This window comes from Bactrocera latifrons, unplaced genomic scaffold, assembly GCF_001853355.1.
Source record: "Bactrocera latifrons isolate USDA-ARS-PBARC rearing strain unplaced genomic scaffold, ASM185335v1 scaffold_41, whole genome shotgun sequence".
In the NCBI taxonomy this organism is placed as follows: Eukaryota; Metazoa; Arthropoda; class Insecta; order Diptera; family Tephritidae; genus Bactrocera; species Bactrocera latifrons.
Genome location: NW_017537057.1, coordinates 1,570,784 through 1,593,157, shown reverse-complemented (window position 1 = coordinate 1,593,157; position 22,374 = coordinate 1,570,784). Strand labels below are relative to the sequence as shown.

At 36.8% G+C, this 22,374-nt stretch overlaps 1 protein-coding gene across 1 annotated transcript in view; it reads left to right on the top strand.

Annotated features, from left to right (window-relative positions):
- Window positions 1-22,374, top strand: part of LOC108972606 — a 201,163-nt gene that overhangs the window by 59,010 nt on the left and 119,779 nt on the right. Inside the window, exon 2 of the mRNA XM_018939252.1 lies at window positions 19,965-22,046. Within this exon, the coding sequence (XP_018794797.1) occupies window positions 20,666-22,046 (1,381 nt within the window). The 5' untranslated portion in view covers window positions 19,965-20,665. The remainder of the gene's footprint in view (window positions 1-19,964; window positions 22,047-22,374) is intronic.

Here is a 22,374-nt window from a genome sequence, read left to right as displayed (position 1 = left end):
TGTTTCCACTAACTTTTCGGCTTAAGTGCGGTGAAGTGGGCGCATCGGGCGTCTCGGCCGGCACGTTCACGACTATAGCCAAATGAAGTTTGTAGCTTGAGTTGAAATGGGTCACTCTTAATTAAAGTTGAAAGCTCCTAAAAGCCAGAAGTTGTTATCTGCAATCTGCTTTCAATTTGAGCTCTGCGTGCAGAATTGACTACGGACAGCTGTTGTGAGGAATTGCGTAAGGAAATGTTGTTGGGTGGGTTGTTCTTGCTATAAAAAAAGGAAAGGTCGTCGTACTATCCGAAAACATTCTACTGAGCCATTCTATCTGATCTTGAATACTGTGGAAGGAATTAAAAACAAAAGGGTAAGGGGGAGCTAAGTTCGTGTGTAACCAAATATTTTATTCTACAGTAATTTAAGAACCTTTCAAAAGGACCAATATATAAAGAATAAGAGGCAGAAGAATTTACGGCTACTATATTAAAAAGTATTCTTTATAAATTTCATTTTTTTACATATTAACCGATTAAAGCAACCGAAAGTTCGAAAATTTTATATTATGTATTATGTGTATGGGTGCTGAGGAAAGTACTGACCCAATATAACCTATTTCTGGCATATATGACAGTATATCATTAAAATATTCTCCTCATTTCAGTACTTGATCTGACCGTTTGAGCAATGTGTTCGGTTAGAAAACAGCCTGGCGTCTTTGAAAAATTTTGGGTGCTAGATGAAATATGTTGAGGGCAATTGTGCACTGTTTTATTCTGATAACGCAGTTTAAATTCAAATGTCACCTTATTCTACCACGATTAATTTTAGGTGATACAAACAGCTGGTAAATAGACCGTTTTACTATCTGTTGCAACATGTTGCAAGAGTATTAAAATTAACCAAGAAAACTGTATGAGACTTGTGGAATAAAAAAATTATTTTTTGTATAGAGAAACTAAAGCAAATAATTTCACCGCAGACCTTGCAGGACTTTATTCTACTATTTATGCTATAAATTATTAAATCAGCACACATACTGCCACAAAAATGTCTGTTGCATACACTATTGGCGCATGCCACACCGCGTTGCATAAATTTTCACACTCATCACATGCATGAGGCCATTAAGGCCCTGCTCACTTGAGCTTAAAACCTTAAACCCACTAAACCTATTAAAACTTTCACCTGCCGCAGTAGCTTGCCGCAACGCTTAGATGCACTCCTATTGCACACTTTATGCATCTTTCATCCGCCACACACTCTGGCGGTGGCATTACAGCGCTGACTTTGACGGCGGTAGGCGAGCGACAGCGGCTGCAGCTAACGTATTTAAATAATATATGATTTTGGTGGAGAAGTACACCTTCATTATGACGAGAGTAGAGCGCGGACGTTGGCGGAGCGCCACCTCCTTGCAAGCGACAAAGAATACTGTTATGCGCCGTCTTCTACGGTTGGTCTTGCTGCATGAGCGCGTGTATTACCGTTGTCCTTGTGCATCCTTCATGCTTCGCATGGCGGGTATTTAGTTATTCATTTAAATTTTAAATGCATACATTTCGGCGCAGATGGGAAAAGTAGCGCACGAGTTTTTTTTTTTTTTTTTTTTTTTTTTTTGTTGGTCTTGAGGCTTATGGCCGGGCGCTGAAAAGACTGCCTGTGTAAGTGAGCGTCAACTTTTACTACAGACATGGAAATTTCACTTTTACACGAAAGTGGCAAAATATTTTCACTATGTGTTTGTGTGTGACACATGCAAGTGCACACCTGCTTCCACAGCCCCACCCAAGTCGGTCATGTGTCACAGCTGTTAAGGCGCTCGCTTAAAAGGTGCCCAACTATTCCCCTCCACCAAAATATGTAGTTTGTGCTCATAGATAGCACATATGTGGGTATATAAGTACATATGTATGTATATATGCATATGCATATGCCGCTTGGCAATATTCTTGTGAGCTTCAAGCACAAACATTTGATGTTGTCAATGTTGTCTCAGCGTTTAACACCAGCGCGCTCTCACCTGACTGCCACAACGGTAGACAAACAGCACTTGGAGATGAAAAGATGAAAAGGCCTTCATAAGAACTTTCGATAACAGCTTGTGGCATGCAGTTGGCGATAAACATTTTTCATTAAACTGCTGTCAATTTTGATGTGTCACATTCGTGCATTGAATGCCACCCAAGCGATTTCAATTTAAAGACTTTACGTGAGCTGCACATATGCTCAGGCTGAAATTTGAATATTCTTAGGTTCGTGTGCGTATCCCTTCTCAGCCAAGAAGATGTCACTTGGTCGGCATGTGTGTTGAGCTGTTTTTTTTTTTTTTTTTGTTTTTGTTTTTGGTGGATATGCAACTTATAAGTTAGCAAGTTTTCAACAATTCATGACTAAATACATCGCGTGTATTTATAAGTGTTTATACACCGTCCTGCAAGCTTAAACAGCTGTGTGATTTTGGGATCAATCAAGAGGCACTTCGAAGGTTAAGTGGTGATTATGAGCTTTAATTATGCAGTTCCAAACAAGACAAAAGGCTGTTTGTGAATTTTTCTTGAGAAAATTTCTTGAATAAATTGTGTATCTATCTACGAGTGGAAGTCTGGAGCACGTCTGTTGGTCCAGCGCTTTTTGAATGCTTTTGTTCCTCTCCTCCGTGTTTGTCGATACTATTTTATGCGCTGGTAGCTGATATAATCGCTCGAGTTCTTCTCCATGGATGTCAATGGGTGGTATACTGGCAAATACTTCTGCAGCGTTGGCTGATATAGTTTTATAATTTTTAAAGCTAATTTAGGTATATCTTTAGTTATGTACTTATAAATGATCAGAATGAAAGTTGACTGCCGAGTGATTGTCTAACTGCCTGTCCGTTCTTTCGTCTGTTCGTCTGTTGAAGTGATATATTGATGAAACTTGGAACATTTGTATCTTGGGCACCCAAATAACATTGGTGTTGCTGATAAGCGTAATCAAAATTCATCGAAATCCTATAAAATGCAATAGTGCCATGATGTCGAACTGAATTAGGGAGGTTTCTAAACTTTATACAGAGTAGGCTTGGCTTCACCCTTTTGTACGTGCAATGCACATACATATATCTTCCAAACAAGACAAATATTTTTGGTATGCCCTCCGACAGTGAGAAAATGGATTAAATCTAATAAAAGCCGTGCCCACTATATAACCCTTGAAATGAAAAATAAAGAATAATAATATTTCATATTTTTCATATAACTCTTTTATTTTGACGAATACATTTCAAACACCGAAAAATATACACGAGTATATAAAACAAGTTATAATCGGATCATAAGTGTTCAACCCGCATATACCAAATATGCAGAGTTCAGGGCCTGGGGCGAATATTTTTAGAATAAAAGTGTTTTCTTGTGTCAAAAATGCATAAAGTCGCCCACTCTAGCACCAGCTTAACCAATTTATAGATTTTATAAAGTTTCGATTGACGTTATATTGTTTTCGCCGGTGGATCTGCGAGGTTTCTCAAAGAAATCCATAGAATATTCTGATAATCATATATTGTAAGGTAAAAAGTGGATGGTATCGAGGGAAAGCTATGCCTGGGCTGTACAAGTACATATATTTTAAAGATTTCGATGTATTTTTACCATATATCCGATGTACTATATATGGTCTTTATGTAGATAAGATATCAAAATTTAGCGAAATTATAGCTTGGCGCAAGAAATGGTCAAAATTGGTCAACAAAGCTGATCAAGGTAGTAAAAGTATTCATATACTACTTATAATTATTTTCGTTACTTCAGCAGACTTCAATCCTACTGTTGATCAGTTGTATGTTCTTTTCATAAATTTTATAGGAAACATATTTCTGTGTTTTATTGAGTATAGAAGTTAGCGCATATTTCTATATTCACCCAGGCCAAATACATTAGATAAAATGTTTTGGATTTTCTAGCTGATTCAACGTTGTGCTACAGGACCGAAATCTAGAAGGTGCCCTGTGCCCTATTATAATGATTTCCTTTTTACTGGTCGATTTATCATCATACACCCAACATACCTATGTATTAAATTATACTTTTTTGGTTGAGTTAATAACACACATTACTCATTTGAGATAACTAGTGTGATTTTAATATCAACATCAGGGGTACGAAGTAAATGGTCTAGTGCCAGTTAGTTGAATTCTTTACATAAAGTTTAGGTAACAGCTGAAGGAATTTCGTCGCTTTGATTATTGTATGAGTATGGAATGTACGGTCAAACCCGCTTGACAAAAGTCTTATTCCTTCGACCAATAACTGAAATACTTATTAAGTGCTAGTAGTGAATGTAAGTTAATAAGCAATGTTTCATTTTTTTACTAACCAAAAGTTGCCTCCTAACAAGAAAAGTGCTTTTACAAATACTCCTTGACCATATACGTAAATTTATTGATCAATCTGCAATTAAATGAATTCACAAGCAAGCAAAAGCCGTGCTCCGTGCAGTTGTGAAGGGTGCCTGTTGGCATGGCGATTGCGTAAGAATAGACAAAACATGTAAAATTTATAACGAAACCTTTAATAAGCATAGGAAAATGTAAGCGATATTGAAATTTTTATTTATAGCTACAAAGCGCTGAGCTGAAAAACTGTATTGCAACACTTACAAAAATAAATACATATGTATTGCATGTAAATACGTAAATGGTATGAATATCTCTGAGGAAAAATCTCACACAGCAGAAAATATATGTTTCACTTACAAACAACTTTTTATATATGTATGTATTATGGCTGCATAAAGAGTATAACATTAAAAAATTACAATAAAAATATAAAATTTCTGGCATTGTTGACAGTGAAGTAGCAGCAAGTTGACATTTATTGGTCATGTTGACAGGCTTGACAGGCAAAATAATGCATAACAATGCAAACAACACAATTTTATAAATAATGCTGTAATGCGAGGCAGCTTGCGCCAAGCAAAACAACAGCAAAGCGACAGGAAATACAGCCACGAACAAAGCAATGTTGCTACATGACCCAAATATGTTGCAATGTGTGTGTGTTGTTTGTGTAAAAAAAATGTTGCGGCTCAACAAACTGCATAAATTCTGGTATGTGCTTAAAAATTATCTGAAATTTAGCAAAAGCTTTATTGTTGTTTGCATTGAAAATGTACGCCAGAAAGTTGAACAACAAGAATTTCAGGAATTTCAAAAAAAAAAAAAAAAAAAAAAAAAAAAAAAAAAAAAAAAAAAAAAAAAAAAAAAAAAAAAAAAAAAAAAAAAAACGAGAAATTCTTTCGATAGTGTTGCTAGCTATGAAAATAAATAGTTTTTAGTAATGTATGATAGAAGGAAGCACCATATGGGAAATCGATAACAAAATTTCAATGAAAGTAAAAAATTAAGTGATTTGTGTGTAACAGATATTATAAATACACTGTCAAAATTTACAAAAAAAATGGCAGAGATTTAAAGTAATTTCCGCAACATTGATTCAAAATTCGCGTAATAGCGTACGTATTTAATGTCAAATCAGCAACAAATAGTAATAATACATCATAAATAAATACGTTTTTACGCTTTCGCCTATGTGTGTGCTATAGTCTTTCTTTTGTGAAGTTCAGTTGCTAAGGAAAACCCCTTTTTGGGGCACAACTCACGTTAGCGATTTATGTAAAATTATTTATTTCGCCTAATTGTAGGCAACATTTTTAGCTTAAAGAGCAGTCAGCACCACTAACATATATTCGAAATATTTAAAAAAGTAGTAAGTAAAACTTTTACCAAAATTGCTTCTACCCACACTTGCCGATCAATCACTTTTTGTTTAATTCTATTCACAATAACCATTGCTGACATATGCGTCTTTGCTTGACAAGCGCGATACTTATAGTATTTGTAAACGTCATTTTGAAAAAAAAAAAAAAAAATTACATATTCGTAAAGTCATATGTCTTCACGAGTGAGGATCATAAGTCCTATGTGCCGCCAACGGTAAAGCGCTTAAACACATGTTTGCAGCCACGAAGCGTAAATAACATCGTTCACAAACACAATTACATACACACACATTGGCGTCAATTTTTTAAGCATCTTGCAGAGCTGTCAAATGCTATACTCTTCAAGAAGGCACACGCTTGCAGCGCTCAGCTTGTCATGTACGACGCTCACAACTTTTTAATCGCAAGCACTTAAGATGAACATGTCAAAACGGTTAAGCGCCTTAAAGCATGCTAAGTAATTTTTGTATAAATATCTTTTCTACACAAGAGCGAGTTAAAATATTCAAAGTTTTTGGTTGCTTTAATTAGAAACGTGAGTAAAATGTTGTTTAAGAAAGAAAGTTCATTTAAAATATCTTTTTGCTTTTACAGGAGATTTTTAAAGTAGTACTAAGGCTTTATAAAATTAATAAAATTTATACAAAAAAAAAAAAAAATAATTTGAATATAGATCACTCATTTTATTTTAAAAACGCCGCATTGTTCATATTATTTAATTCTTTCAACTATTTTTCGCATTACTCCTACAAATGGCAACAAAATAATTTCCTTTTCATTGCTTTCTCTCAACTGTTTTTCCTGCTGAGACACTTAAGCAACTTTAGTAGATGAAATGCATTTGTAGTCGTTCACTTTAGACTATTAATGCTGTGCTGCGAAGAGCAATATCGCTGATATAGAGTTTTTGTAAAAAAACAACAGGAAAAATGTTTGCTTTGGTTTTACGAAAGCTATGGTACCCTTCATATATAATGAAGTTTCTTTAGGGTTTGTATAACAGGTATATGTTAAAGTTGTCCGATCCGAGTACTCTTTTCGGACTTCCAATTGCTGCCTTAAAAAGAGGTTGTCCATACAAGCACTTGGTTCGGAACGTTCGACAACAGAGCAGGTTCATCGAAAAAAACATACTCTCCACGCATATTCTCAAAATGGTGGCAGTTAGCCTTTACTTAATTTTCTGGACCTATTGAATAAGCCGTTTGTTATTTTCTTATCATATATTGGTCATATCTGTTCCATCTGTTATTTGATTATTGTTGAAATTGTATATTGACCTCTCTCCTTATCTATCCTAGTGGGCTTGGCATTAACACTGCCTCGGCTTCTTTGAGGAAACCTCCTGTCTTGCCAATTCGTCTGCTTTTTCGTTGCCGAAAATATTCCTGTGGCCGGAAACCCAGATCAAGTCCAGGTGGAGCTTGTCTTCTAGTAAGCTCAGTGCCTTTTTGCAGTAAAGGACCATGCTGGAATTAGTCATGGGTGACGACATAGCCAGGAGATTCCTCCAAGTGTTTTGTTAAGTAGTATTGGGTACCAAAAAAATGGTTAACTCTTAAGACGACAAGTTAGAGTAAAGAGGGCAATTAATCTCACCAATACTTATTATTATATATTATTATAAATATTTTGAAAATATTATTTATCTGAGCCACTTCTTATATTTACTACAACACTCTTTATACAGACTTTTGTAAGTGAATATCAGGAGCTCAACTAACTCCAGTCCTTACAGCTGGCGTGTGCTGTGCATAAAAATATATGCTGCAAATAAAGCGAGAATATAATAGCAAAGCGCCGAAGCAGTGATTTCTCAGCAGTCGCAGCCTGACTTCATGGCTGCGACATTAAAAATTCACTTGCAACTTTTCTTATTACCACTCACTGTTGCAAGTTTCGCCCAAATATAAACACTTTTGTGAAATTTTTCAGTTACTCTATTTTGTTTTTGCTTGCCTTCCGCTCGTAATGGCAATTGCAATTGTTTGTATGCAATAAAATTTATTTTTATGATTGTTGCTTGGCAACTTCAACTACTTGGCAAAGAAAAGTTGTAAAGCAGCGGAAATGTGGCGCATTACCAGCACAGCAAAGAGAACGAATGATAAAAGCAATGCTGTATTTGGTCGCTAATGAGGTTTCTCAGTTGATTTGACTTTGGCACTTACGCTCACTCATAAAATGCTGCATATGTATGTGTGCGTGCTAGTGCACTTAGCAGCATGCCACACAATGCTATGCTTACATGTGATTGCCACAGCAAGCTGAAAGCTGGCAACTCCACAAATGCAGAAAGGGAAAACGCTCGCCAGCATGAAATAATAAGCATACTTAGCGGCGTTAAGCCATTAGTTGCGCGTATATTACTTACGCTTTGTGTCTTTTCGGTGTTGTTGTGCCCTTACGCGCATTTGGAGCTTATGTTGTATGCTGCTGATGCATTTTTAATGCCCCGCGCTATGGCCGTCTATGAGCGCATTAATTGCCGTTTTATGTGCGTCATGCGGGCGAGAATGTAAAATCTCATTTAAGCGACGTTTCCCATGGAAAGCAGTTAAGTCAATGCGTTTCGCCGTTGCGCCATTTCGTAGCTTTGTTGCAGTTTAAATTAATTAACTTGCGCGCTAATCCGCGTAAAAGACGCGTAAATTGAAATCGCTTTTGCATGGAGACAGCGCCGGAGTTCCGCTGCGATCTGTAAATTGAAAGATGCCTGAGTTCACTTGATTATTCATTACATTAGGAGTCGAACTAGGAATCTGATAGTGTGCTGCATGAGTATGTTACTTAATTTTCAAACAGTGAGTTGTTTTTATTTTGTTTTTGAGTGGTTGGCAACTCTCCACTATCTATAAATACTGAAGTAGATTGAAAGTCCCGCTGTCAGTTAATCACCACTTAATCTTCTGAGAATAATTTTAGCACTGCAACTCTTTGCTGCTTCCCAGAAAGCGCAAGCCTCCACTTGACGCTGTCAGCGCAGTTGACAGCAGTTTGACTTTGACTTTTGACTTTAACTTACTTACATTTTGACTTTTCGAATATTTCTTATTTAGCGGTTTGCACTGCTGTTATTTCTGTTGTTAGCAGCAAACTCATCCCTCTTTCAAAAGACAGTGACGCGTGCGGCACATGTGCTTGTCACATAATCGCACAAAGTCTTGTCATAGTGATGTCAGCTCAAAATGTCAGCAGCGCTTTGAAGTTGAGAGAAGTAGATAAGTCTTTGTCCATTGGCGCATTTTACATAAAACTCACACACATGTATGCAGAGTTGTGTTTTTCCATGCAAATACACGTTTGTGTTTCAGCGCTTATTAGCGGTTGAACGTGCGTGTCACCTGTCACTTGTCAGGCCAACCGGCGTTTCGGCAGTTATGAAAAGTGTAAACTGCTGTGGAATAAATTTGAGTGCTTGGAAATTATACCGTTAAGTAGATATCTTCATTTGCCTTATATACTTCGAGAGCCGTAATAATATTTTTCAAATCTCTTCAAAACTTTTTTGCACATACTTATATTTAATTTTCCTTCTGACATAATATCCTTCGAAGGTCAACTGAAAATCAAATCAATACATTGCAAACGCTTTGGGTGCTGCTCAAAGCAGTGCGATTTAGTTAGCATATTAATATGCCACAATTGAATTATGCAGCTTTACTTTGATATGAAACCATAGCTGCAATTGCAATGGCTTTACTATGCAATTTTGTAATTGCTTTTGCCGTAAGCAATGATTTGACTCAATACGCGGCCATATTTCAATCATAACCGCAAGGACAAATGTTAAATAATGCTGTCAGATAAACACATATATATATACTCGTATAATGGAAGATAATTTTGATAATTTTGTCATATAAAGTAATTACTCAATGTCGAATTTCATTTGATTTCAAAATAAACTGCTGGAAAGTAATGACTATTGCAAATATGTTTGCTTGAAATTTTGTGTGTTCCGATGGCATGACGACTACGAAACGAAATATTGCAGAAGAGGTGTGGGATGCTATTTTATTACGAACGCAAATATTTGAGTTTCATAAAGCAATCTGTGAAAGTCGTGAAGTCATCGCAAACTTGTTTTATATGCCACCTGCCTTCATGACAATAACATCGAAAAAGAAAACAGTATTTGAGACTCATTGTGTTGAGATCAGTGAGATAGCAGAGAAGCTAAATGTTTCTCATGGATCGATTTAATACGTTTTAGTTAATATTTTGGGTAACTATACTAGACTTGTACCGAAAGACTTGAATCATTTGAATCATTAAATAGATGTTGCAAAAGAAGTGCTTGGCAACGAGCTGGGGATTCTAAATTCATCAAACGCATCATTACAGCTGATGAGACGTGGGTTTATGAATATATATGACGTCAATCGAGCTAATGACGCTCAAAATATGAGCCGAGACCAAACAAACACATCAAAGGCGGTCATAAGTCCAATTGGGGTTCTTCGTTTTCTTTTTTTGTTTTTTTTTGATTACCTTGATGTGATTTACCAAGAACTAATTCTACAGGATGAAAGAGTCAATAAGTAACAAAACTCGGACATTTGTAGGTGTCTATTTGAAACAAGTCGTAAACGATCGGTTTTGTGTGCAGAAAATTGTTAGATTTTTTATCTTCTCCTTATCTTAGATTTTGTCACTAAGATAATGCGCCACAGCTGTTATCGTAATCTAGTATAAGTATTACCGACTTTTTGGTCAAACTCGAAACGAGAATTATCGTATTGGCCAGGTTTGGCTCACCATGCCATTTTTTTGTTTTCGAAATTTGAAGCTCCACTTCGGCCATATTAAAGATCTACACTAAAATACGTGAAAGTAAATTACTTATTGTCAATCCGGGTCAAATTTGATCAGAAGGTATAGAAAAATTGACTATTATTGTCAAATGCGCATATTTAAAAAACATATTAAAGATCTATACTAAAATGCGCGAAAACTTGTTTGATCGGTCCGGATCAAATTTGATCAGTTGCTATAACAAGATTGGATGAACTTTTATAGACTATTCTCGATAAATGAGTCCCTTTAAAGGACTATATGATGTACTTACTTATACTAAATTACGTGAAAATATTTTTTTTTTACAGTCCGGGTCAAATTTGATCAGATGTTATAGCAAAATTGGATGACTTTTTATAGACTTTGATAGCTCTATAACAAAAATATTGCAGCTGAAAAAGCCAAAAACTGTTTCAGATATTACATTAGTGCTTGTTTACTGTTCTCCTAAACCGTAGTGAACAACCCACAGCTTAAGTCACTGACTGAAAAACTGACAAATTAATTTAAAAATGAAAAAAAAAAAAAATTAATTAAAACAAACAAGTTAAGAATATCATTACTGCGCTACTTTAGAAATCCTACAAGATGCACTTAATTCCTTTACAATCTGCTTTCACCACTAGTTTGTTTATTTGCTGTCAACAGCGCTGAACCCGCTGCTAAACTGACAGTGAAAATGAGCGACTTGCATCGTCTGCACCAAGCGAGACACAGCTACAAGCACAGCAGCTTCTTTACTGCTGAAAGTTGAGTCAGTGACTGCTGCATGCCACATCCTTCGCGCCCCCCTTGACTACTTAGATCTTTGCTACTACAGTTGCAGTTGGTTGCTTGCAATGCCTTGCTGTTGCTTACACCGGCGCCACGGCGCTTGTGTGAGTGGTAGCATGTTATCTCCTACGTCTTGTTGACTGACTATGTGGCTGTAATTACCACACAACATGCTAATCCAATTGAAGCGGAGTACGATTTGGGCAAACTTCAATTTGGAAGTGCAATTTGGTGGCGTCACAAAACCCCGAACGTAGTGACGGGGCGCCTGCAGCGGTAAGTAAGCAAGCGGGAGGATTGACTGTGACAGCAGCTCCGCAACAATAGCAACAACTACAACCATGTCAGATTGTCGCTGCACTTTTCAATTGTTTTTTGCGGCTATACTCAAGTGTCGTTAAACAACGACTGCACAGCAACAACAACATACTTACTTGTCAGTGGAAGTTCATACGTAATAAAGCACTGTAGAGTCCACAGACCCGAAGCGAGGATTTGTATGGAAGGGTGCGGTAATTTGCAGCATTCAAGCAATTAAAGTTGTTTTTGCGTTGCATATATCCTTGGCAATATTCATTCAAGCTGTGCGTTTGTGCGACTGCAATTTTTGTTGTTTTGTGCTTTGTCAATGCTTTTCCCTCAAATGCTCGGTTATTTTGGCAATTTTGCCGCATTGCTGCCAAAGAAAATTTGATTTTTGAAATAAACACGCAGCGTGTAATTTCCGTTCCGTGTAAGATTATTAGGGTGGTTCATATTTTTGAGGAAAAATTATTGGGTAGTCGAAAAAGTATTCTCATTTTTTTTTCGTGGATCAAATACGATAATAATGAGTGAAAAAGATAATGGTCAAAGCATGGTGAAATGGTCGCAAAGCCAGCATTGCCGTCTCGAAAGGTTATGCTAGATGTTTGTTTGGACTGGAAAGGAAAGATCATCCACTATGAGTTGCTCCAGTCTGTTCGAGCGATTGATTCTACATCTTATCAAGAAATGATGATATTGAAGAAAGCAATCGTAAAAACGGCCAGAACTGATAAACAGAAAGGGCTTCGTCTTCCATTAGGACAACGCTAGACCACGTACATTTTTGGCAGGGAAGTTGTTGATGTCTCCACGATATAGCCCTGACCTTGCACCATCGGACTACCATTTGTTTTGGTCAATGCAGAACTCTACTCATGAAGTAAATTTGGCTTAAATGAAGCCTGTGAAACTTTCACAGTTTTTCGTAGAGAAGCCTGAAATATTATACACTAATGGAATAATGTCTCATTAAAGTTCATTGCAAATATAAAATCGGAGTTTGATTGGAAATACGAAAAGACTTTTTCGACTACCCGATATTTCGAAAAATCTACCGTCACAAAATGGTCACACCACCCTGTGCCTGCCACCATACAACCATATATGAACAATTCAGTCATGCACACACTACTATAAATGCATATGTGTGTGTATGTGTCTATTTCTGCTATTACATTTGACATTCAAGGGGCGTTATTTTACAAATTGATTATTTCACCTCGCCGTGCGCCGCTTCTTCCACGAGTTCAATGCAACGCCACTGCTGTTAATAGTGTTATTGGTGCTGCTAGAGCAGCTGCCTTTTTGGATATTTGATTTTCCAACTGGGAATTGCTGACGAGATTTGCAGGGATTTGCGGAAGCAATGAGCAAACATAGCACTCGTGTCTTTGTGCTTCACTTGCACTAAGCGCTAGCACACAGCTGTAAGGAAATGCATTTACATATATGTGTGTGTGTATACAGAGTTGCATTCTGTACCAAGCAAGAGGCATGAAATTGTTCATTAGTTTACCTTTAAGTAAACGTGTGTCGGTATGTATATTTGTGTCGCACATATTTGCACAACAATGTTGTCTTACAGAGGAATCTGCTGCCAAATATCTCCATAACTTATACTTTGGCAGGCATTTTCAGTTAGCCGACAAGAAATTTGCGCTGTGGAATGTTTGAGCGGTAGCTTTGAACAGCCTGATAATTTCACATGTGAATCGTTTTGCTAGGCTCAGCGATTGTTGAAGGTGGTACACATATTTCAAATCGGATAGTGAGTGAAAGACTGTTTTCTCTGGAATTGCGGTATTTAAAAGTAGTACTTGGAAAGAAAAGTTATTATTTTCCTCTATTAGTTTATTGAAGCGAGTCAATCGGAGAGGTAATTCTTGATATCATAAGCAAATATTTCTAAAATTCAGGTAAGAATAATAAGTTCGATTTTGTCCGTTATATTTTCGAAATTTCTATATTTTTATCAAATGTCATCAGTGTATCTATTGTAAGGAGATAAGGGATTGGAAGTGGAAGAGTTATGGGCATGGCAATATTCAGAGCCAGCTCAAAGTCAAATAGTTCAAGCTATAACCTACCGAGGTTCTAGGTGAGAATGCACTTTAGACCTGAATTGAAAAGAATTTTAGTAGGGTAGGAAAATGATATCTCAATGTATGTATACCAACGGATGAAAAAAAGTACTGTAGTGTAGGGTGTGGCGTATAAACCTAGGGTCTTGATATCATTTCCTCTAACCGCCTACCAAACCCAGACAGCACCTTCCAACCGGCATTTCAAGACATAGAGGAGGCCTGAGGAGTTCTATTGCATAAATAAGGGAAGATAACAGAAGCGATCATATGGTATACACAGATAGCTAGGCGGAGTTGCTGGCCTTGTCTTTAAGATTAATTCCGGATTGGAAAGATCTGGAGAAAGCTAAGTACGTAATTCAAAGAAGAAGAACTAAGTACAGATGTAAATCTATAACCAAACGCAAGGTAGCGGAACAAGACAACAAAAACCATGGATTTATGAAATAGGTTCAAGAATAGTTCATACCAGGTTGTTCAATAAGTGTTGTCTTTTGATAAGAAAAATACAATTTTATGACTCAAAATATACTTTTTTATTCAGTATAATCTCCCTGAATACTAACGCAGTTTCTCCAACTGTCCTTTAATCTGTGCATCCCAGTCCTGAAGTGAGAATCTGAAAGGTCTGCAAAATACGCTTCAACAGCCGCTATGACCTCAGCATTTGATTAAAAACACTTGCCACGCATACATTTTTTGAGTTCTGGAAATAATTGGAAGTCGCTAGGGGCCAAAACAGTTAAATACTGTGAATGCTACAATAATTCAAACTTTAATCCATGAACTTTAGCCATTATCAAACTGCTTTTGTGACACCGAACAACCAGACTCACACCACCCTTTAGCCTCTTGTTTCCATTCAGGATCATGGTGATTGGGCCAAGTCTCAGACATTCGAATGTGTGTTTTTTCCATTGTTAGCGAATGCGGAAACCATTGTGTACACAACTTTCTTAAACTCAAAATTTCACATAAAATATGGCTCACATTGCCTAATGAGATGTGTAGGTAGAGCCTCTACTAAATATCTCTGAGTCATTGGACGATCTTCCAAAAGCATATTCTGTATTTTGGCTATGATTTCTGGTGTTGATGCGCTTTTTGGACGTCCTTCACGGATCGTCGTCAAGGCTTGTATGACCACGTTTAAATTCAGCAATCCATTTTTACACTGTTCTAATTGTAATCGAATGAAAAGACTTTGTATATAAACCGTGTTCAATTCATCCCTTCGTCGCTCGCTTTACTTGATCTCAGATTTCTTATGAAAAATTTACAAACAAATTTTTAAAGCGGTGCTTCAGTATAGCAGCCAATAGCTCACATCTATTTCATTATTATTATGGAACTTTATTTGCTTTATACTACTTGAGTTGAGTGAAAATAAAATAATTTATTTTGTTGAGAAATTTTATTAAAAGTAAACATGATTATTTATATCAGGCATGTGACCGACGCCTGAAAATTGCTGCGTCAAATAAATTCTCCAACACCAAACAGCGTTTTAATGTGCTTGCACACCCGAAATGGTTCGTAGAGTTCATTGAACTTGCTAAAAGTCTTGCAGTAAATTTGAATAACGTGTTCACTCTTTTGATATTGGCGGCCATATATAGTGTGCCTTTCCACCTGCAAGCGAGCTCTCTGCAAGGTCTCTACGCATATGCAAATGGTTATGCGTGTGCTTATCCTTAACCATCAACTGTGTATTGGCGTAGTAGCGCAAACGATCCCTCATCAATATGTTTAGCTGGACGTTACACAATTTATTACATTTAAATGTCGATAAGCAGAAGGACCCTAACAAAAATAAAAATGCCATATTCAGATTAAACTTGGTACTTTATACATATGCAGACCGTTATGTTGTACTACGTGTCGCCATCAGCTTTTATAATGCCAGTGTGTGGGCGTAAGCGCAAGCAGAAGGGTATAAAACGTGACGGAAGTCCCTTTAAAATGTATCTATGTATGAGTTGTGCGTGTAATGGTATGCATAAATAAATGCTCATAACACAAACAGATATGCGAGGTAAGCAGCCAGCAACTGTGCAGTTGTAAGTTTAAAGCCGCCAGGATATTACTGATAAAGCATACCCACTGATAGAGTGTGTGTGTGTGTGGTTATAATAAATTTCCATATGAGAATGTGTGTGTGTGCGAGCATTTATTTATATGCATGCAGACATTGACGGCGACACATGTTCGTATTTATTTATTACAAATGATATGTGAAACAATGCTCGTAACGAATATTCACAACAATAACAACAGCAACAACAATAGCATCAGCAGCAACAGCTATTGTCGTAATAAGACAAACGAACATGAGGAGCTTTTGTGGCTGCCCCAAGCGGGCTGCATGAAGAAAACAAAGCACACGTAACATTCAGACTGGCAGATCAACCGCACGGCGTTGAAGAGCATAAATGGGCTGTAAGTAAGGCTGTGGCAAGGTGTGAAGAGCAACTGTACAAGCTGACAGATAGACGGAGCAATATGTTTGTGCATCAAACGGACAGACAGAGAGAGACAAAACGGAAATATATCGGCTGAATGAGCGTTGCGAAATCAGGGTACGCCTTCGATGTATACACAAACCATTATATATATATTATATATACGTATATACATTGTGTGTGGCTAGGCATAAGGCATATGCTGGTGATTACTACTGGCTGTTTATATTGTCTCCAATGTTATTGTTCATTACAACTATTGTTATTTTTGTTGTACTTAAAATGGCACACAACATATGAAGCTACGCATATGAATGTGTATGTGTAAATGTGTTTGGCTTGCAAAACTCAATTCATTGGGTGTGGTAACAATGCAAACTTGAAATGAATCAAATACAAGGGGAGACGTATCAACGTGCAAGGGCTCGTTTACAAGTTTGTCATATATGTATGTATGTGTTTGTGCCTGCATGAGTGCAGCGCACAGGGAAATAATAATAAAGTAGGAATGCAAATAAAAACGTCTGATCGTGTAGTAAGAACTATAAATCAGGAAGCGATACAAATAAATTATGAATATCAATGTGATATGTCTTGCCGTTTTAAGTGTGCTGCAGTCAGTCATGGCGTATAAGTAACAAACGTTTTAAATTTGTTGAGTAATGCAAAGGATTGTATTAAAGTTGGGCTTAAATTGAAGTTTAGCAAACAGAAAGTTTTTCAAGCGTTACATGGGCTTTCTCGGGTGGAAAAACAGGATTTTTTCCATTTTTTTTCTCATTTAAAAAATTTAATTTTTAATAGAATTTTTTTTATTGTTAGAAAAATACCCAACTAAAAAATAAATATTGAAATTTTTAGAAAAAATTATTACGCACTCAACCGTTTCGACGCCATTTCCGGTGACCCCTCGGAAGAAAGATGTAGGATAACTCCTTACCAGATCAGCTAAGAAATACGTTTTTAGTTAAAACCTTTGCTGAGAACTTGGACGAAGGAAGAATAAACTGAAAATTGGATTTTTGGCAAACATCTTTAAAAAATGAAAATTTTCAGTAAAACTTTCAAAACATTTTTTTCCAAATATTTGGAATCGAAAAAATCCTAATTCTTTGAGAAATGTATCTCAAAAAAAAAGAAAAAATTCATGAAGATTGGTCGAGTAGTTGTCAAGAAATCTTGCCCAACCGACTTCAAAAACACAGTTTCGAGAAGAGCGCGTGTAAAAACGGCGCTCTTAACCTAGCTAGCCTCGAGCGCAAAAGTTTTCAAGACTATATCTCCGAAACTATTAATATTTTAGAAGTGTTGTAGATTCGATATTTTAAAGCCAGTAAGGTCATTTATTGCCTTAAGGCCGCAAGCATTTCGAAATAACCTGTTTTCTGGAGCTGAAACTGCAAAAATTTTAATACGCTTATTTATAATAATTTTTTACGTAGTTTTTAACATCCTAAAACAAACATAGCAGACTCTATAAAGAATATCTTGATAAATAATCTGAGTGATGAGCTCAGTCAACTGTCTGCCTGACTGTATACTATACTCAAACTAATGCCACTGTTTATGAGATATCAATTTGAAATTTTATACAAGATCTCTTCTCCCCAAGAATCTACTCATGTATCGCAATCGTCTATATCGGAACATTATGCTACATTAATGCTACAATTTCCGAACATACTGTTAAGATCGGAGAACTATAGCGTATAACTGCCATACAAACTGACCGATATAATTCAAGATATTTTTTTTTTGCTCGTCAATGCTGTAGAAAATGCACTTGTGAACAGGAATTTTTGATTCAGGACACTAAAAGTTAAATATTCTCTGGTTTTTAGTTAAATTTGGGCTCGAACAGAAAGCTACGAAATTTTTTATTCTAAACAAACGGCATATGAACTCGGATATACTGCAGAATTTATTGCTGGTACTCTTTTTTTTAGGAAATAATTAACACTACACTAATCATAGCACCATTGTCTACATTAAAAATCTCTTAAAAATCAATGTTCCCAACAGGTTTCAACTCCCACAATTACTTACGATAGATACACCATGGCGTATGAGTGCTCTAACCTTACCTATTCACACGCTTCTATTTAGTATCTTCCAACGGTGTAAAATTAATTTAAAACTGAAATCCCCACAGCTACCGTACTTTGTACTGTTATATTGATCGTACTGCATAATTGGAAACAAGTTTTTCCCTTTTCGTTGCCATGAATTTTTGAAAAGCTCATTCTGCACACACATAGTCTGACAGCATTCGCTTGCAAATACGCACACATGTACAGATTATGTGCCGTACGCACACAAACAAAACTATAACAAAACAGTGATATTCTAAATTGGATGAGGAAGTTATTTGCTTACGCTATTTTGTTGTTGTTGCATCTTTGCTTGCTATTGTTTTTTTTTATGTTTGTTTAGTTTGCTTTGCAGCACAACAATGCAATACTCTTATATATTTATTTTACCCTAATGGACAATTCAATTTGTTGCTGCTGGTTGTTGTAGTCACTACACGCATCCAGCGGCATCTGCTTTAAACATTATACTTACGGTTATGTTGATATTTGTGAGCATTTTATTTAAAAGTGATTCACGCACACATTTATATACACTGGCGCGCGTCAAGTCTATGTGAAGTGTGTGAATGCCCCCAATGGAGACATTCAAATGTCAAAGAGCAAACAAAGGAATTCTATTTGTAGTTAAACTGAAATGCGAAGTGAGAATTAAAAGTTAATATATTAATCAAAGAGTCTAAAGCTTATAGAAACAACAAACTAATTTTCGAAAATGAAGAAAATTTAAGATCTTTCAACTTGTATGATCATATGACGTTAATCCTGAACTTTTTTGAGTTTTGCGTATTTTGACGTGTTATAATCAATTCTGGTATAAAATACAAACTTTTCTGCTTATACGCCGATAGTACATAGATGCGAAAATATTCTCTGAAAATTTCAAGTTGATCTTACAAGTATGTATTTTCGAAAATTGCAGTGTATTTGTAATATTTTTATTGCTTTTCTTTTTACCGGCTTAGAGACAGCTTACGTGGTTGTAACCTAGACATCAATAGCGCGGCAGTCGTTTCTCCTCTTCCGTATTTGTCACCAATTGAAAATACTCAGTGCAGAAAGGTTCTTCTCCAGCCAATGTCTCCAAAGGAGTACAGGTTTTCCTATTCCGCTGCCTCCAACGGCGGGTTCCTAATCGAGTTCTTTGATCATTGCGTAGTTTTTACCACAAAGCAGAACGGCAATGTTAAGCGACTTGTAGAGTTTGGTCTTCGTTCGTCGAGTGGGGCTTTACTAGGAGTTTTAGAGTCAACATTGTGCGTAGAGTGGATTGCAAATACGTGAGAATAGCATAAACAAAACTAAGCTGGAGTTTTTGGACAGTTTTGGTATGGTGAGGAACATTTCTCAAACACGGTTAGTCTGATTGATTTAAATCTCACGCGATTTTCTTAGATACATATATTTGTCAGCTAATAAGTGAAGAGATGAGATTTTTGATATTAGACAATTTCAAATAAAAAATTCCTCCTCATCGCCAGACAACCTTTTTTAGGTATGGGATCTATTTAATCCAAGATTTGTCGAATAGAAGCGTCGATTATTAAAATTCATTTAATTGCGATTTTCGTTTACATACATATTAAATTTTTAGTAATAAGTAGTTCGTCTTAAAAAAATCATAAAAATCGTGGTTTACTTTTAATTATTTTATACATGAAACTGAAATGTTGAATTTGATTTTATCTGTTCTTTTCTTGCAGTTTACACCCACTGCAGTTCATCATGGTACAGATCACTGCCATACCTAATCAATAATTGCGCTAATATTCAACAGAAGATATCCAAAAAGTACTAAAATAAGTCATCATAATAACCAAACTCACACCGAAACCAAAAAAAAAAATTTAAAACAGCCATCAACATTCCTAAAATAAACATTTAATAGATAACCACTGATTGCAATTCCAAGTAATAAACTGGATCATTGGTATTTTTAAGTCTAAGCGTCAAGAATAATCTACACTTGCAACAGCACAAATTAGTTATAAACAAAACTTACGGAAATCTAAACTGTAAGCCGGAGCAGTAGCATAAAACTCTTGGGTTGTAATTGAAGTAAACAAAAAGGAACTCCGAAGAATATATTAACACAAATAACGCTAAGCATAATTTACTAAAAATTAACTCGAATAATAAGTAACAAACTGAAAGTGGAGAAAATTAATAAATGTTGCAATACTCGCCATAAAACTTAGGCAGCTATAAGCAGTACAATATTGTAACATATACAGTAAGAACTCGAATTTTATTTTATGCAGCACTGAGACACACGCACCAAAGCACTGAAGCTGCAAGAAGAAGTGAACGCCTATTTTGCGAAATCAACAAAGCTCTGCGACTAACTGCGACCAAGTAAAAGCTAGTGTACCAGTGGGCGTCAGATCTGCGCAAATGCGAAAAAATGATGTCGATCAACGACGAAGAAGACGATCACAGACGCCATAGTGTGAGTAAAAGCGCCCAAAATGCAACACTGCAAAAGCTTAGCGCCGGAAACCGTGAAAGTGCGAAGTCTAAAATTAGGAAAAGCGGCAGTAGTAGCAGCAACCACAAACGCAATATAACTTATTTGCATTTTTTACGCAAAACTCGCAGAAAAAGCAACAAGCATAGCTTTAAAGCAACCACGCCTACCACAAATGCGCGACAGTGGCAAGCGTTAAACGCTTATTGGCAAAAGCTGCTGGTCGCGCATAAGCAGAGCTACGGCGCGGCCACACATGTGGAAACGTCAAGCTTTCACCACGCGAAAAGTTTAGAAGACTTGCATTTCAGTGAAAGCGCTGCCACAAAATGCATAAGCAATACGTGCACATGGAACAATCAGTTGAGTTTTGAAAACGCGAAAGACAGTCGTGAAATGAAGCGAGTATGTGGCATGGTGCGTAGCAAGAGTGCGTCGAGCTTAAGCAGTAAAAGTAGCAGCACTTCGCAGCCACAATCGAGTTGTAGTGGTAACAGTGACAGTCCCGTAAAAGCTGGAGGAAAGTACAGTAGAAATCGAAGCGGGAAAAATTGTTACAATGCTGGCCATAAGCGCAGCAGAACCGACTGGCCAGACAAAGACAGAACCTATATAATTATAAGCAATAACCGTGAACCAAACGGCAGCTATCTTAGAGGGCCGCAATCAACCGAAAGACTGTGCACACGCAAAAAAAGACGCTTGCGGCGGCGTCGAAAAAGAAAGGACATTCAACGTGCAGAACACCTAATTCATTATCTAGACGCAGCTAGCAAGCAACAGCTAGTAAACACATCTTCATCAATAGTAACGACATTTGACGCACAACAGGAATCACACCAAACTTCAACTGATTCACACATACAACCAGCAACAATAGCAACAGCCACAGCGCCAACGCCAGCAGACACAAATCACAACATGCTCGAGAGCATGTCAACAACAGCTGAGTTATTGTCGTTGGCAAAAATAACAGCAGCGCAAAAGTATATGTCGCCAGCTAGCGAGACACTTCCGAAACTTAGCGATTCTCTTAAGCACCACAATAAAAGTTGCTGTAGCGGCAATGCGACTGCTGTGCAACAACAAGCAAAGAAAGGCAATAAAGGTGCAACAATAAATGTCACGCCGTCATTTTCATCGGCAGCGCTCACCGCAACGCCTGCCATAAGATTGCCGACATTTTACGCAGCCACCACGTTGCGCCTCTTCTTAACCACATTGACTACATTGATTGCCAGCACAACACCCACGACGTTCACAGCCACAAAATACTCATGGATATTTTTATGGATATATGTGAATTTAACTGCTAGAGGTGAGTACACGATTTAGGCGTAACTATTGTTATATGAAATTAAACGTTTTATATAGGAGTGTTCTTCTCAAACACAATTCGCTCCTGCAAGCCAGTTGGTTGTTGGACTAAGCACCTCTGAAACCATTTATTTTAAATTCGACGAATGAATCATCTCAATTCATAAATTCCAAAACAATTATTATTCTGTTGAAATGATTATTATTCTGTTGAAATGGTACTAAGCGACGGCTCTTTATATGATAAACCATACGCAGTGGTTAGTTTTAAACTATTATGTCACAATTTGTCTTTCAGGCCGAAATTGTTGGCATAACAGAAGAAGTCG